General features: G+C 44.6%; 1 protein-coding gene across 37 annotated transcripts in view; it reads left to right on the top strand.

The window, feature by feature from the left end:
• The window catches only part of LOC135225753 (zinc finger and BTB domain-containing protein 24-like), a 526,510-nt gene that overhangs the window by 241,626 nt on the left and 268,810 nt on the right, over window positions 1–16,074 (top strand). For 3 of the 37 annotated variants that reach the window (XM_064265155.1, XM_064265154.1, XM_064265153.1), the window contains one exon: window positions 1,024–7,046. The exons of 32 other annotated variants lie outside the window; for them this stretch is intronic. In XM_064265155.1, coding sequence (XP_064121225.1) covers window positions 1,024–1,590 — 567 coding nt within the window. In that variant the 3' untranslated portion in view covers window positions 1,591–7,046. Of the gene's footprint in view, window positions 1–1,023; window positions 7,047–9,491; window positions 9,606–16,074 lie in introns of those variants that run through there. 2 more of the 37 variants (XM_064265159.1, XM_064265152.1) reach the window with 2 other exon arrangements.

The following is a 16,074-nucleotide window of genomic DNA, read 5'->3' as shown; positions in this document are numbered from 1 at the left end:
AGCTACATGGTCTGTCATATGATGTAAAACTCACTAGATGGGGGAAGTCTTTATGGGGGAAGTCTTTAGTTTTTTAATTTATTCCAGAGTTCATTGCTAAGACACACAATCCAGCAATTATTGATGACAGATTTGTCTCCTTTTCTGGGAGACTTTGTGGATAATGACCCTGAGGAAATCTTGTTATGTCCTGTCAGAACTCTGCGTGCTTATTTAAAAAGAACTCAGCATCTCAGACCAGGATGTCGAGGGCTTTTTGTTGCACAGGTTGGGTCAAGAAAGAAGTGTCCAAGAATACAGTTGGTTTAAGAGAAACTATCAGGAATGCACATTCAGTAGAATCAAGAGTCAGCTAATGTCGTGAAGGCAAGAGCCCATGACATCAGATGTCTTGAGCTCTTCTTTGACATTTAAGAAGAATATGTCTGTTCATGGAATATTGAGAGCTGGTTCATGGTTATGACAAACCACTTTCACTTCCTTCTACTTGAAGGATGTTGGCCATAGATCCTTGGACTTTTTTTTTCATTGGGTCTATTGGTGGCTGCTCAATAAGTTGTGTAGCTCATCCATTGCCCCTGGCAGGTCAGTTTGTATATGGTCCAAGATAAGGGTATGAAAGGGAAGTGAATGAGATAATTGTTCTCTTTTTCTTTTCTTTTTTTCTTTTTTTTATCTCCCCTGACAATTAACCTGGGTTGAAAGAAAACTGGCATGGTCACAGGTTGCCAATAGTAATCCCTTGCTTACACAATTTTGTTAACTTTACCGGTTTCCAGCTGGCACTAGATTTATCCTAATGTTAAACCCTCAGGTTTGTTAATTATGAAAAATACAAATTTATTTAAAAATTTGTCTTTTTACATGTTTACATTTGTATGATTAAACTTTGTGTAGATGTTCTGAGATGCACACCATATCAGTTACTCCCTCACCTCATGAATTGGCAATTAGAACAGTATTTAGATGCCATCTGTCGTTACGTTAGAGTGCAGCAGTAATTGAAACAAGGAATCTCAACAGGTGGAATCGCAGTGCAAAGGGGCTGCCAGTGATTCTGCTGTTGCAGCAGGAAACAACAGCTTGAAGAGCACTTCTATTGATAGTGTTGCCATAGTGGTGAGAAGTCCCACTGATCCGAGTTCTACTAAGATGTCAGGCTCTACCAAGGATGGTATTCCTACACAGGTATCAAGAAATAGTAAATCTAACATCTCAGTGGTGAGTACTTCAAATTCAGCAAGCACTAATGCGACAGAAGAAACCGCAAAGATTGCTTTCCCAAAGAAAGATGATGCTAACAAGGAACAGCAGGTAAAGCCTGCCAATCAGTGTACATTCTGCTGTTACTCAACTCAAGTGTGGAGTGACTTGCAGAAGCATATGCAGAAACATCTGCCATTAGAAAAAATATATCGATGTGATAATTGCAGTTATAGCAGTGCTAACAAAGGCTCTTTGAATCAGCATATGCGGATTCACACAGGAGAAAAGCCATTCGCATGTCAGTTTTGCAAATATCGAGCTAGCCAGAAATCACACATAAGTCAGCACATGGTAAAACATTACAAAACTTTTTTGTCTCAATAAAAGGTCTTCATGGGTTGTGAGAAAAATTTTTTCCTGTCCAGTAGGCCTTTCATTACTATTTTCTTTATCTGATATTGATGAAGGGCTTATATTATATAAGCAACTTATCAAGTAATTACACAGCCATATTCTACCCCTAATCACATCAGCTTTTAGAATTTTAAATTTTCCAGTGACACTACATGTTGTTTAAGTGTAGTTGATAAACTCTGCCCACTTACAGGTACAGAGTTACAATGTGGCTGACGAGCTCAATTCACTCCTGCCACTCAGCGAATGAACATTGCTTGTGTTCCGTGCAGCCTTGGTTTGGATTTGTTCACCGGCATGTTGCTCTTTGTCTCCATTCAGTGACATATTCATTAATATTGCTAGCATGCGCACTATATTTTCATTTAGCTAGGCTCTGTTAGAACTGTTTATTTGAGATGAAGCTTACCTACTATTAAAGTTAGATAGGCATGTCTCTTCACGGATTAGGCAAGTCAACATTCAAACAAAAATTGAATGGCTACCCAGATGACTGTTTAGTTCACCTGTTCTCTACCTGATGTGTTTCGAAGGTTTTAGCTCTTTTCTGTATTGTAATTTCATTTTCCTAGGATGGCTTCTATTGGAAGCACAAACAAAAACATTCAGGCTATGTATGAATGATTTTCTTGTAAGCAGGTTGTTGGACTTTGAAGTAGATCAACATTCGGTTTGTACCAGATGCAGGAGTACAGAGTGTGACCTTGGAACTATATGTGAGGAATGTAGGGGATTGTTCAGAGGACTTTATGCCTGAATATGTCAGATATAGGAAAGGAGGGAAGCTGATAGAATGCAAAAGCAATTAGATCAGCACTTAAACTTATCAGTTCTATCCAACCTAATGTCCCTTCATCTGCATCTATCCCTACTCATGCTAGGCATTTTGTTAGTGTTAGTATTGAGGCTGTTTAATCGAGTTCATGACGGGAAACGCTCAGAATCCCTCCATAGTGTGAGCTCTCTTCGCATTCCCATGGTAGAAGTAAGATGTTGGTGCCCTCGTCTGTATGTAGCCCAAGCCTTGGACTGCCCTGTGATAGTGTGCCTTGCAAAAGAGTCAGCTACCAGGGAGCCGGGTCAGTTCTCGGGACAGTAGGGTTCTGTGCTCTCCCATACCTACTTCATCCTTTTCACGGACTGAGTCTCCTTCAACGTGTTCATCTAGGATTGTTTTGGTAAACTTTAATCTTCGCTCCATGTGCATTTTCTGCCATCATCAGCACCTAGTTTGAGGATGTTAGCACACATAGGATTAGTAAGGTAGGTGTGGACAATTTTATTGAGATAATAATGTGTCTGTAGCGAGTTTATTCTATTTGTAGTGGAACACAAAATATTACGTTAACTCAGTCGACAGTTTAACCAATCTCATATTTTGCTTATTGTAAATTCTCGTCTTCTAGCCTATTCCTATTTCTCTGTTGAAATGCACTTGTCATTCTTTGCATGCTTTTTCTTCAGATATCGGCAAATCTCTTACTACTGCCTCAATTATTGTTTCTCAGTAGTATCTTCAGTTCTTTCCAAGCTAGATATTATTCTAGCTTCCTAACATTGTATCATTTGGGAATGCCTTCCAGTATATTGATTCGCTTTTGAATGAGTCGGGAGAGTTGTTGTAACTCCTCTCACCCTGCCTCCCAATCTTTCCCATTTTATTTTATGCCTCGTTTTCTTTCCCCCAGTTGACTCGTGTATGCAACTGAATCTGTGAGTCACTTAAGATTGTTGTCCTTTCTTCGAGTCATGGAATGGATGCAAAACAGTCGGCAGCTGTCTCCTCATGTCGCCCTACAGCAGAAAATTTTGAATGGGAGAAACTCCTTCGGTTTGATCAGCGTTTGTTGCAACATTTCGCTTCTTTGTATCTTCATTTTGTTGAGGGAAGAGGTCACTCGCTTGTCTTAGTGTGTTTCAGCACCCATTAGATATATGGAAAAGAGAACATAAGCATTTTCCTTCAATTAGAGTGTGTTTCGTAACTTTTCTGGTACTCGGTCTTACAAAGCTCCCTTTAGGTCTGCCGTGACTTGCCTTCATGTTTCTTTTATCAAGTAGCAGACAGCTGGAGACCACCTCTTGCAATACAAAAGCTTATTGGCGCTTAAACCTTCTTCAGCAGGAAGTTCGGTTTCTTTCTCTTTTCTGTGGAGAGACAAATTAGAGACTGACCGTATTAGATGTGCTGAATGGAGTCTCAGTCTAGCTTGTTGAGTTGTTTTCTTTTACTCAGCATGCTGTCACTTCTCTGCATAAGCTTAGAGAAGTGGAGGTGCCAACCTAGTGAGTTTATGAAGCCAGCTTTAGGGTTTTAGGCGCCAGTGGGATTTTAACGAGGAAGAGATTTCGTTTTAACTCACTTCTGATACTGCAGACTAATGTTCTCATGCTGACTTGGTATGGAAGAAATTAGAACACTCTTGCTTCTGTCTGCTTATGCTGCTCAGGTTAAGACGATAAGGGAGTATCTATTAATACAGTCTTGTTTTATACCTTTCGGGGATAAGTGCGGCTGAAAGGTTCTAGGAGATTGGAGAGTTGCAAACCTCCTGGCATGCTTGTAGAGACTTGGAACCAGTACCTTACGTGGTGGAGATGGTGAAGGGGAGTTATTCTTTTTGGTTGCCCTCCATGGATTTGATCTCCTATATCTGTTCCTTGTCTTCTTCAGCAGAAGTCTTTCTTTAGTAGGAGGTTGTGTATGGAGGTGAATGCACCAGGTGGTAATTCATTGGGATTTTACCTCTGTCTTTCCAGCTCCATAAGCAGTTGGAGATAGGCTTTCATTCTTGGGCCTTTTGAGACTGAATAACATGAAGTGTCTGTCTCCATACTTTTTGGTTTTTAGCCTGATTTTTGTGCCTTTCCAAAGAATGGTCAGACTTGAGATAGACATGCAGAAATGAATTCCTCATACCAGTACATTCTCAGATATGCAAATTCCTTCAAGATGTATGTATGAGAAGGTATTGCTGTTCAGTGTGCTTTTGGTTAGTGTACTGTGCTCCATAAGTATTGTCAGAGATTTTGTTGCCCATAGGTAGAATGTGGCGATTTTAGGAGCAAGAGTCTTTTCTGCTGAATGACTGGTTCAAGTTGGCCTGTTGACAGTATTCCAAAGGCCAAGTTAATTTGGGGATAATACTTAAAATATGCAGGCTTGTCTTTCTTTATTAATAAACATGGCCTCACTTGGGATTTTATCAGATAATCAGGTTCAATAGACACAGTCTCAGCGTAAGAGATTACGACTTACAATTAATGTTCATTAAATTTGTGAGTAATCCGGAACCATGTTTCTCTCCAGATTCTGTAGGTGGGACTCTGTAACCAAGAGTTGTCCATTTTATTCTTAAGCCTACATTTGGGTTTTGTTTCTTCCCTTTGTCATGTAACACAAAAAGAATTTTAACTAGTGTCATTACACTTTAATACTTAAAATGGTCAACACGACACCTGGTAAAATTTTGCAAGTGTTTCAGGGAGCCTGAGACTAGTCCATGTCTAACTTGTAGCTTTTGGGTAAGCTTGGAGCATCTTTCTCCCAAACACCCAACAGGAGATTGCCAGTTTTCGTCTCCTGACCGCCCTTCCAAGTCACAGAAGCACCCAGCATCAGTGACCAAGCAGTTGACTTCACTCCCAGTATTCTCAGCACCATATGACAACATGTGGCACCATGTTTGGAACATTTGGCGCCCCATGAGCGCTCTGCCTTCCCTCGGAGCCTGCTGCACACCAAGTGCTCCAGAGGTACCTCTTCGATTACATAACACAGTATTACCTGATACTTTGCTGGATCCCATTCAGTGATGCCTGGATGTAATTATGGGCCTCTTCAAAGGACTCCTGCAGTATCACAGGACCCTTCAGGTGCTCTTCATTCATCTTATTTCTTCTTCAGATGAGGTTTTGTATCAGACACCTGCTCATCACCAAGCTTACGCCAATTTCCTGGAACTTACATGTTGTCCTCAAGTGGCTGTCACGCCCTCCTTTTGAACAGCCGCGTTTGATTTACTTAAGGGGGTTTGACTAGGAAAACTATCAGCAACAGCCAAGAGAGTCAGTGAGCTGCAGGCCATTGATAAGAGGGTTGGTTCCTCCTAAGGAGATGCTGTCTGCCCATTCACTTTGGGGTCTGGCCAAGAACGAGCATCTAAGTCCTGGCCCCATTTTTTTGTCATCAAGAATTTTTTGCAAATTCTTAGACCAGAAGAGGAGAGAACAATTTGCCCTGTAAGGGCACTGAGGTATTACCTAGATTGAAACAATATGATCAGAGGTCCCCCTAGTAACTTCTGTTGCTGTGAAGAATCCGTCCAAGCTACTTTCTAAGAATGCATTGTCGTTCTTTTTGAGAGGCGTCATCTCGGAGTCACACGCAAGGATTTGAGAGGATTTGTTACATAATATGACTGTCATCAGCCCTCCAATCAACGTTTTGGTAGTGCGAATCAATGTTTGCAAAGCATTACTTAAGAGAAATAGAGGACGGTGTTTGAGAACTGCATTATACCCTGGGTCCTATGTCCGTGGCTGGCATGGTGTTGTCGGAGGAGGCATAGGAGCTATGCTTCTATCCTTCTTCTCTTTTACTTTGAATATAAGTGGTCAAATTGTTTGGGCAGCCCCCGGGGATACTATGTACCGGGATAGGGGTTTTTCTGATTTGGTGTAGTGGTTTAGTCTTGTTGTTTCTGTGTTAGTACTGCATCTAGGGCAAGGGGACTTTTTCAAGTTATGCCAGCTATCAGATGATTCCTTGAGCTGCATAACTTCTACTAATGCTTTATAGCGATTGGAATATTCCTTTGTCTACATACCAACCTTTGTCTACAGAGATTCCACTGAAGTAGGGCCTCTCTACAGCTCTACTGCTGCTCTGCTACAGGTTTCGATGAGCACCAACCAGAGGCAGTAATTACCTGCTGTAGCTCTCTTACCAGGTAAGGTTATAACAAGCATTTTAACCAATGCTAGCAGACGTCCATATTTTGGAAATTCCTCGTGTCCATGAAACCCACCTCTTTTCAATTTTGGATTCAGCTATGTAATTACCGGGCAAGTTACTTATGTATATGAAAATGACACTTGTATGATAAAATTAAGTTTTATGTACTATATAGGCAATCCCAGGTTATCGGAAATCCTGTTTTATGAGACTTGTCCAATGCTGAAAATCGCAGAGGCAGTTTTCTGCACTGAATTACGCTGATTTCCAGTTATTGTTGCCAATAAGAAAATAATGGTATCTTTATACTCAACAGAGATGCCCTTAACTAGTTATTGGCACCAAAATCAGTACTGAAAATCACTGATTTTAAGAAATTTGCAGTTTTCTCTTTTCAAGCCATCAGAACAGAACCACTGCTGATAACCTGGAACTGCCTACTTACCAAGTACTAGTTGCAGAATCGGAGGCCCCCCCCCTCCCTCCCCTCCCCTCCCCCCCCTCCCCCCCCTCCCCTCCCTCCCCTCTCATGGACGTAGGGCAAAAATGAATTGAGCTCAGCAGCTGTGTTGTACTTATCCATACCCGTAAGGGCCGGAGCGTATCAATTACACTTAAATACTAGCGCATTACCACGAATTTCAAATTCTCAAAGCTGCTGTGGTAGGGGTAGAATATAGCTACCTAATTACTTGGTTAATATATATAACATACTTCTAACATTATAAAAATGTCATGTTTATTGAAATGTTTAAGAAGCAGATTGTGTAAAATATATTTGAATTGCAGACTAATTGTTAGGTAGTGGCAGATGTAGCAAAGAAAAGATTGAAGTAAAAATAAATGTAGATGATTGCATTCAGATTTTGCTTGTAGATTTTACATTACGATACTTTGTGTAAGGAATAGAATATTACCTTTATAGTTGTCTTTAATGATTTTTGTGGAGTACATCTAGGTATCATTCACAGAAAGTGGTCATGATTGTCTTTTATTGTGTAACTTTTTGTAGTTTTATGTATATATATTTTCCATGTTTTATTTATATAATTACATGTATGTATGCTTTTAAACTGTGTACACTTTTATAGGTTTTTGTGTCAAATTAGAGACGAAGAATGTTAGGAGAATGATACCAAAAGTTTATACAAGCAAGCCTAATATTTCAACATGTTCTTCGCACGTAAATTGTGGTTTCCCAGTTCTTTTATTTAGTTTGATTCCTGTAACTTTGGACTATGATAAGGACTTCTAGTTACCAATTTTCCCCATGTATAAGAGCCTTGCATTTTTTATCCAGCTTGGCTTTGTCTAATGGGAATTTTTTTTTTAAATTAACAGAGAATTAAGTAAAAGTTATTCCTGTTCAAGTTGACCATTGTCCATTTTGTCAATATAACCAAACACTCAGTCTTCTTTTCTTTGCTGAGATCTTTATGTCTTTGCCTTTTTGTGTACATTTTCACTCTTTGATCCCTTATTACTTGTAATTATTCACAGCAGCAATTATTTCCATAAATTTCTGTATTTCATCCTGTAAAAGGATAGGCCCAACAGTGCCATCATACATTCTTACTTTTTTTTCTGGAATTGTAGAGATCCTGCTCTTGCATTTGTTCTATATAATTCTACTCACTGCAGTTCTCATGCCCCCTTACCATGCTTTACATGAACTTCCATATACTGATATGAGTCAACAATTACATCCTTTCATTACCAAAAAGTCGGTCCCTCAAGTTACCACAAAATTAGCTTACAATGTGTGTGTAAGTAACTCGCAATTTAGTTTCCTTGTAATTTCACCCAAAATTTATCAAAACAGTTCTAACAGCATGGAATTCTGCTACTCTTGGACTAATAAAGTGTAAAGATAACTGCTAGAAAGGTGAAGATTACAGTCCACTTTCCTAAATATTTATGGGCAAATTTGTTTTTCTCTTAGATATGAAGATTTGAGGCAGAGTTGGCCAGTGGCTCATGAAAATGTCAGTTGCTGTTGTGTATAGTATTTAAATCAGGACATACTGTACTTTTCTATTATATTGTCAGTGTTGCACACCTAAAATAGAGTTGCTTAAACTTTATAAAGTTGCTTCTTTTACCCCAATATATATTAGAAAGAATAAAACAGATAGCCAGGTCCTTTGACTGCCACAGGTGTATTTGTTGATTAAATGTGCATGTCTTAAAGATGTCATTTAGTACCTTGCCCAAGGCTTGTGGTGTGGATGGCAGGTACACAGCCATGGGGGGGATTTTTTGAGATGGTTAATACTCGTATACGATGTCACAAGCATGTTTCATTGATTTCAGAAGTTGGTGTTCTAAAAGTATGTTTTTTCAGACAGCTTTTTTTATGGCCTCTTTATTTTTATGATTTTAAATCAAGTTATTTGATTTTTGATAAATATATAGTATGAGCATCAGTGACCTTTGATGTTATGATGCTAGAGGACTTTTAAGTCAGTTGACAAACTCCCAGGGTCGGTATACTTGATATATTGGTGTTTAGCACTTGCTTGACCGTAATTACGTATTCTGTTGTCCAGAATTGCTTGGATGTTAATAATACTCTCTCTCTCTCTCTCTCTCTCTCTCTCTCTCTCTCTCTCTCTCTCTCTCTCTCTCTCTCTCTCTCTCTCTCGTACGTACAGGTCGTGAAATTTTAGTAACAAAGATAAGCAGGAAAAGTGCAATTATAGCAGATGCTTTTTTAATCCATAGGTAGTGTTAGTGCTGTGATTAGAAAAATTCCAAAGTTTGCTATTCACCTTAAAATGTTTAGTGTGTATTCGCATGTTTCTTCTTTGGTATTAGTGTTTTATGATTTTGTGCGATTATGTGTAATCAGAGTGCTTAAATTTTGTTTTGGCATGAAATGCTGAACTCAATAATTACAAGACATTCCCCACAGGTGGGATTGAACAGTGATGGCTCGAGGCTCATTGGCAGATCACCAGGCGGCAAGTTACACCAATGCCCGTTTTGCTTGTACTCTACAGATAGAAAAGACCACATGCAAAAACACGTTCGTACTCATACGGGAGAAAAGCCATTTGTTTGCCCTTATTGTGGATACAGTGCTGCATCCAAAGATAACATGAGACAGCATATCAAAATTCATACCGGGGAGAAACCTTTCACATGCCCACACTGTGATTATTGTACCAGCACAAAAGGGTCCCTTTCAAATCACATAAGGACACACACAGGAGAGAAACCCTTCAGTTGTGACCAGTGTCCTTATAAAGCCTCTAACAAGAATGCACTAAGATACCACATGATTAAACATCAGTTGTAGTGACATTACTCTTCATAGGAATTTATACTTGTAATATTGCTGTTAATTACTTTGTTTTTGGGAAGATTAGAGAATGTACTTGTACAAGTATATTTTAGCCATAAAGGAGAGAGAAGGCACAGAAGTAGTGTCATGTATGTGCGTGCACTTTCTAAAACAGTTATTAATGTGGTACCATGAAAGATTGAAATAGAATACATATCCTTAGAGTGGTTGTTACTGCCTTTTAACGTTAAGATACAGACAATTCAGTTAAAAAACTGATGAAAATAAAGCATGCACCATGATGCAAGTTTGAAAAGATTTTATGGTAGTTGTTACCACTTTTTAGTTATTTAGCCAGGCAAATGAGAACAAGATATACTGATTTCTGTTTAATGTTAGAGCACTTAGAAAGCTGATATAGGTTATTTCTACTTAACAGTGACAAGTAGAGGTGATAATTGATGCCACACATATCCAGCAGCATCTGTTGTACTAACTGAATACCAGACCATTCTATTTTTAATTAATATTTTTAAGGCTCCCCATAAAAATATTAATTAAAAATAGAATTAACCTTGGCAAGGATGACATTTTGATCATTATTTTGCATTAAGGGCTGTAATCTTACAGAATCATGTAAATAAGCATATGGTTATTTTACCGGGTACTGTACGTATATGAAAACCAAGACATACAGGGCTCTAATCTTACAGAAACATGTAAATAAGCATATGGTTATTTTACCGGGTACTGTACGTATATGAAAACCAAGACATACAGAGTATATTGTAGACTTCAGGAAGTGCTTTTCTCCCTGGTAAGTTAGGATACTTACTAAAGGTCATTTTCAGATAACCAGACTTCTTTTATTCTTTTTCTACAACAGTGCTTATTAGAAAAATTATAATGATTTTATCTTTTGACAAATAATTCTTTTAAGTACATTTCATTTGTTCATATGATAAAAATATTTTGCCTCTTATAGAATAGAGATGCTTGTCATCAAGTTACACATTGCCTTGCCTATTAGCAACTGCATCATGTGGCTAGTCGTATTATAGTGTAAACAAAACCAAAGAAAGAAATTACACACATCACCATTTCAAGGGAAATACTACGGGTGTACCTGGCAGCTGGGTGGAAATAATAATTGTTCCGACTCCGTATACTCACCTTGAACTACTCTCGTAGGAGAAACCTGGATTGTCAATCTGGCAATAACCAGAAAAAACCAGCTATTCCTCCACTCCCAGGCCAGGTAAATGCCCGGGGGTCGAAGGCCGCGTGACCTCTTGAACTGGACTCGGGGTCCTTTCCTGGTCGCCATCGCATTCACGTATGCCCGCTTGTCGTCCGGTTACCGGCCCTTTTTCCTTTGTTTGTCCCATTTCTTGTGTGCTAGTTTTTCCCTCCTTTGTTGTGTGTGTGTATGTGTGTTAGGGTATGGAAGCGTTGCAACGTTGTTGCTCCGATCCTGAGGGTGGGTGTTTGGAGCCTTTCTTTCACCAGTGAAGATAGACCCTCACACCTGTGCAACAAGTGTCAAGGTCTCCCTTGTGTGATGAGTACATTTCGTGGATGGACCACCACTGGGACCTAGCCTCCAACAAGAGGAAGAAGAAGCACAGGTTCCCCTCCAAGAAGGGGGTGTCAGAGGTTCCATGTAGTCGGAGCAGAAGTCGAGGGCCTTGTGGTCCTACTCCTTCTCCAGTGCCCCTTCAGGAATCGCCGACTCCGCTTCTGGAATTTTCCCCCGTCCCCTCCCAGTGAGGGGACCTAGGCAAGTTCGTTGCTGGACCCCCGCCAAGTGCGGGGCATGAGGAATCTCTATTAACTCCGTATGTTGTGCCGTCCGCGGACTACGTTTCTGAAGGAATATTGATCCCGCTGCCGTCTGCAGGGCGTCCCGTCGATGGATGCCCTGGTGGCTGGCTACACTGTGCGTGGCGAGGGAATCACGTCCCGCAGCAGCGTGTCCCGTCCCAGAGCGGGTTGCTCTGCCCGCGCACCTGGGAGTGGCTGTGGGCCTGTCCTCTTCCTCCTCTTGTCATCCCTGCCACCTCCCCAGAAGCAGGGCGTCTCCCTGGGAGGCGTTGGGAACCGACGAAGTCTTCAGGGGTTCCCCCTGGTCCTTGTTCGGGACCTTCCGTACCTTGGGCAGTCTCTCTCTCTCTCTCTCTCTCTCTCTCTCTCTCTCTCTCTCTCTCCAAGAGAGGAGGTGTTCTCATTCTGGGGCTCCTCCTTTCCCATGGCCGAGGGCGTTCAGGTGGAGTGGGCTGCCGGGACAGTGATTCCCCTGGTGAGCACTCCCCCGGCCCATTCTGGCCATTCTACCCGTTCACCCTGGGCCAGGAGTCGCCGTAGGAGGGATAAGAGGAGATGCCATTCATCAGAGGACAGGTCCGTTTTGAGTTCTTTGTGTAGGTTCTCCCATAGGAGGAGATGTAGAGCCAAGAGGAGCTGTCGTTGCAGGAGGAGTCGAGCGCGTTTGTCCTTCTCCTCCCCAGACCGCTTCTCCCGCTCACCCCGTCATAGCCGCGATCGCAGAGGTTGGAGTAGGAGCGGCAGCTGCCAACATCGGTCCCGCTGTAGGCGCCACCGCTCCCTGACCGTTAGGTCCCCGAGGCTAGCACCCAAATTTATGTCCCCCATGATGGCCCCTCAAGCAGGGTGCTCCACTCAGCTCCAGGTTAGTCCCTCTGCAGTCCCGGTGAATCCTCTCAGTTCCTGTGGGCCTTTTGGCTCCCACACGGACCGAGCAGGCTTCTGCCAGTCTCAAGACTCCGCTCCCGCCTGCTCTGTGTGCGGGGTGGAGTGCTTCGCCACCCCATACCTCAGTCGAGTTTCGTTCCCTGTCTGGAGGATGTCACATGACAACCCCTCTGGGTTAGGTAGATCCTTCCCCCTGGGGAAGCTTCAGCTCCCGTCTAAGGCCCCACCCCACCCCTGCTAGTGGCGGGTCCCTCTGTGCCCTTGGAGGACTATGAGGACGAGGCCTTCGTACAGAAGATCTCCAGATTACTTTGGAGGGGCAAGGCCCCGCGGATGAGGGGTTCATCTTCAGGCCGGTACTATGGCTCATCAGGGCCAAGAACTGCCTGGCAGATGGAATCCAAGCCCTCCCTGAGCCTGCCCCAAGCTGCATGTATGGTGCAGGCCCTGGACCAGGTGGACCAGTTGATATTGGGCCTCAAGAACTCTAAGATCCCATGGATCCCTGAAACTTCTCCCTGCTGTCAAGGCGAGACAGAGGAGGTTATATGCCCCGGAGGGCATGTCTCTAGCTCCCAAGTCGGTAGAAGGAGCCCTTACCTCCCTTGCTCCAGGACTCTTGGAAGAGAAGCTCCTGGCAGGTCCAGTCTCTTTTTCCTAGCAGGAGGCCATGGCATGGACCTTGATCCATGTTTCTTCTTGGCTCAACCTGCGGTCCAGGTGGGTAGCTTGTTTCGCCTTGGACCACGACCTTCTGGATGAATTGGAGCAGGCCCAGTTCAAGGAACTGGTTCTGCTGGGCGGGAGATCCATGGGCTTCCTAACGACCCAGCTGTTTACCCAGTGGGCCAACTGGGTCCTAAGCTGGAGGGACGCCATCTTAGCTAAGCTTCCAAGGAGCTTGTCCGATAGGGAAGCCGGTGTCGGGGGTCCCTCTTCCTGGAGCAGTCCCTGGAGCGTTGGAGGAAGGCCAGCCAGGACTCCATCGTGTACAGGGCCTCTTCCTTCAGACAGCCGGCTCAGTGCAGGGGCAGGAGCCCCCAAGTCTAAGCAACAGCAGTGGCACAGGGCATCCTCCTCCTCCAACAACCTAGAACTATCCTCGGGAGGTTGGGGAGCGCAAGAGTTGCAGCCCTCCTCCAGAGCCCCTTCCGCACCCTCTGCCTCTTTCAGATCCAGACCCGCTGCCTCCCAGAGGGGCCAGAATGGCTGCTTCCCCAGGAGGAAGTAGGAGTCGAGGCCCCCTACCCTGCCAGTCGCCACAGGTGGGGGTTGCCTCTCGAGTCATTGGTGTAACTGGGAGGATCTCAGGGCCGACCCCTGGACTGTTCAGGTACTCAGGGATGGTTACTGGATCCCCTACGTAGATGAGAAGCCTCCCCTGACAGGGGAGCCCGACAGCGGGGCGTTCCAGTCTCGGGACCCCAGTCACAGGGAGGCCCTTCAACTGGAGGTGCTGTTTCTGGTTCGGGTTGTTGATGGCACCACAGGTTTTTATAAGGGTGTTCTCCCTTGTGTCGTCATGGGCTCACAGGAGGGGGATCCACCTCCTGCGGTGCCTGGATGACTAGTTGCTCCTTTCTTTCTCAAGGGAGCGCTTGGAGGAGCAGAGGAATGAGCTCCTGGGCCTCTGCTGGAGGCTGGGCATTGTCCTGAATTGGGAGAAGTCCCATCTAGTGCCTACTACCAGAATGGTCTACCTGGGGATGGACCTGGAAACTGTGAGCGCCAGGGCCTTCCCATCTGAGGATCAGTTATCCAACCTCCAGAGAGTGGTATGTCCCCTTCCTAGAAGGTTCCCCCCGGCCAGTAAGGGAGTGGCAGAGGCTTCTAGGTCATCTCATCTCCCTGGAGAAGCTGGTACCCCAAGGCAGACTAAAGCTGAGGGCCATCCAATGGAACATGAAGGAGGGATGGGCGTCAGAGGTGGAACACCCTCAGAAACTTCTCCCCCTCGCAGACCACGAGAGAAGCGCTCTGTTGGTGGTTGGACGGAGCAAACTGCCACCAGGGAGTGCCCCTCTCAGACGTCCCTCCAGAGATGCTCTTGTTCATGGATGTATCGAAGGAGGGTTGGGGGGCCCACCTTCACTTGGAAATGAAGGGGGGATTTGGTTGGAGCAGGAACAGCAGCTCCACATCAACAGGCTGGAGTTGCTGGCCATTCAAAATGCTCTCTAGGCCTTTGAATCCTCGAGAAGGGACAGAACTGTGGCGCTCATGTGCGACAATGCCACTGTGGTGGCATACATCAGGAAGCAAGGGGGGCTTGAAGTCGCACTACCTTTATGATTTGGTGGAAACCATCCTAGAGTGGGCAGAGGGCATAGGAACCTCCCTGACGGCCAGATTCATTCCGGGGAAAATGAATGTGATAGCTGATGGGCTCAGCAGGCAAGGCCAGGTGTTAAGGGCGGAGTGGTCCCTACACCCCGGAGTGGTGGCAGAGCTGATCGGGATGTGGGGCTCTCCTTCCATGGACCTTTCACGATGAGCTTGGATGCCAAACTTCTGGTTTTCTGCTCCCCGGTTCCCGATCCAGCAGCAGACTGGGAAGATGCATTTCAACACCTGTGGGATGCCCTGTACTTATATGCATTCCCCCCTTTGGGATACTCAAGCAGGTCCCCAACCACTTGAGGAACTCGAAGGGCGCATTCATGACCTTGATGGCCCCCATGTGGCCAGACAGGGACTGGTTCCTGGACCTTCTGGAGCTAACCATCCTAGGGCCTTGGGAGCTCCCCCACAGGCCGGACTTGCTAAGATAGGTCCACTTCGAGAGGTACAACGAAAGTCTGTCCACCCTATCCCTTCACGGGTGGAGGCTATCGAGCGCCTGTTGAACAAGAAAGGCCTCTCTCATAGGGTGGCCTCGCAGATGTCGGGTTACCTGAGGAAGTCGTCCGCAGGGGATAGATCTGGGGAATTCCAGACACCTCTCAATGCTCAATAGGAGCTTCAAACAAAAGGGTCCCCCCCAGCGCAGTGAAGGCCCCTCAGTGGGACATAGCAAGAGTTCTAGACACCCTTAGGAAGCCTCCGTATGAGCCTCTCAAGGACACCCTGGACAAGGAGCTGACTCTCAAAACGGTTTTCTGCTGGCCTTAGCCTCCTCCAAGCGGGTGGGAGAACTGCATGGTCTCTCGTACGTGGTCTCTCACTCAAAAGGGTGGAAGGACCTCACCTTCAGAACCTCGTCGTTACCACAGGCTGAGAGAAGAAGGCAGTCTCTAGGAAGACCACCTCTTTCTGGCTGAGGGAGACCACAAGAGAGCCTACAAAGGAGCAGGACTTCCTCCGCAGCAGGGGGCCAAGCCCCACAACATTAGGGGTATCGGTATGTGTCTGTCGTTTTCTAAGAACTTGGCAGTCAGTCAGGTCCTACGAGCTGGGGTGTGGAGCAGACAGTACACCTGTACAGCCCATTACCTTAAGGACTGTACCAGGAAGTCTCGACTCCTTTGAGATCGGTCTGGTGGTGGCAGGACAACAGAGG

Source organism: Macrobrachium nipponense, chromosome 13 (genome assembly GCF_015104395.2).
Source record: "Macrobrachium nipponense isolate FS-2020 chromosome 13, ASM1510439v2, whole genome shotgun sequence".
In the NCBI taxonomy this organism is placed as follows: Eukaryota; Metazoa; Arthropoda; class Malacostraca; order Decapoda; family Palaemonidae; genus Macrobrachium; species Macrobrachium nipponense.
This window is presented reverse-complemented; position numbering and strand designations above follow the sequence as displayed.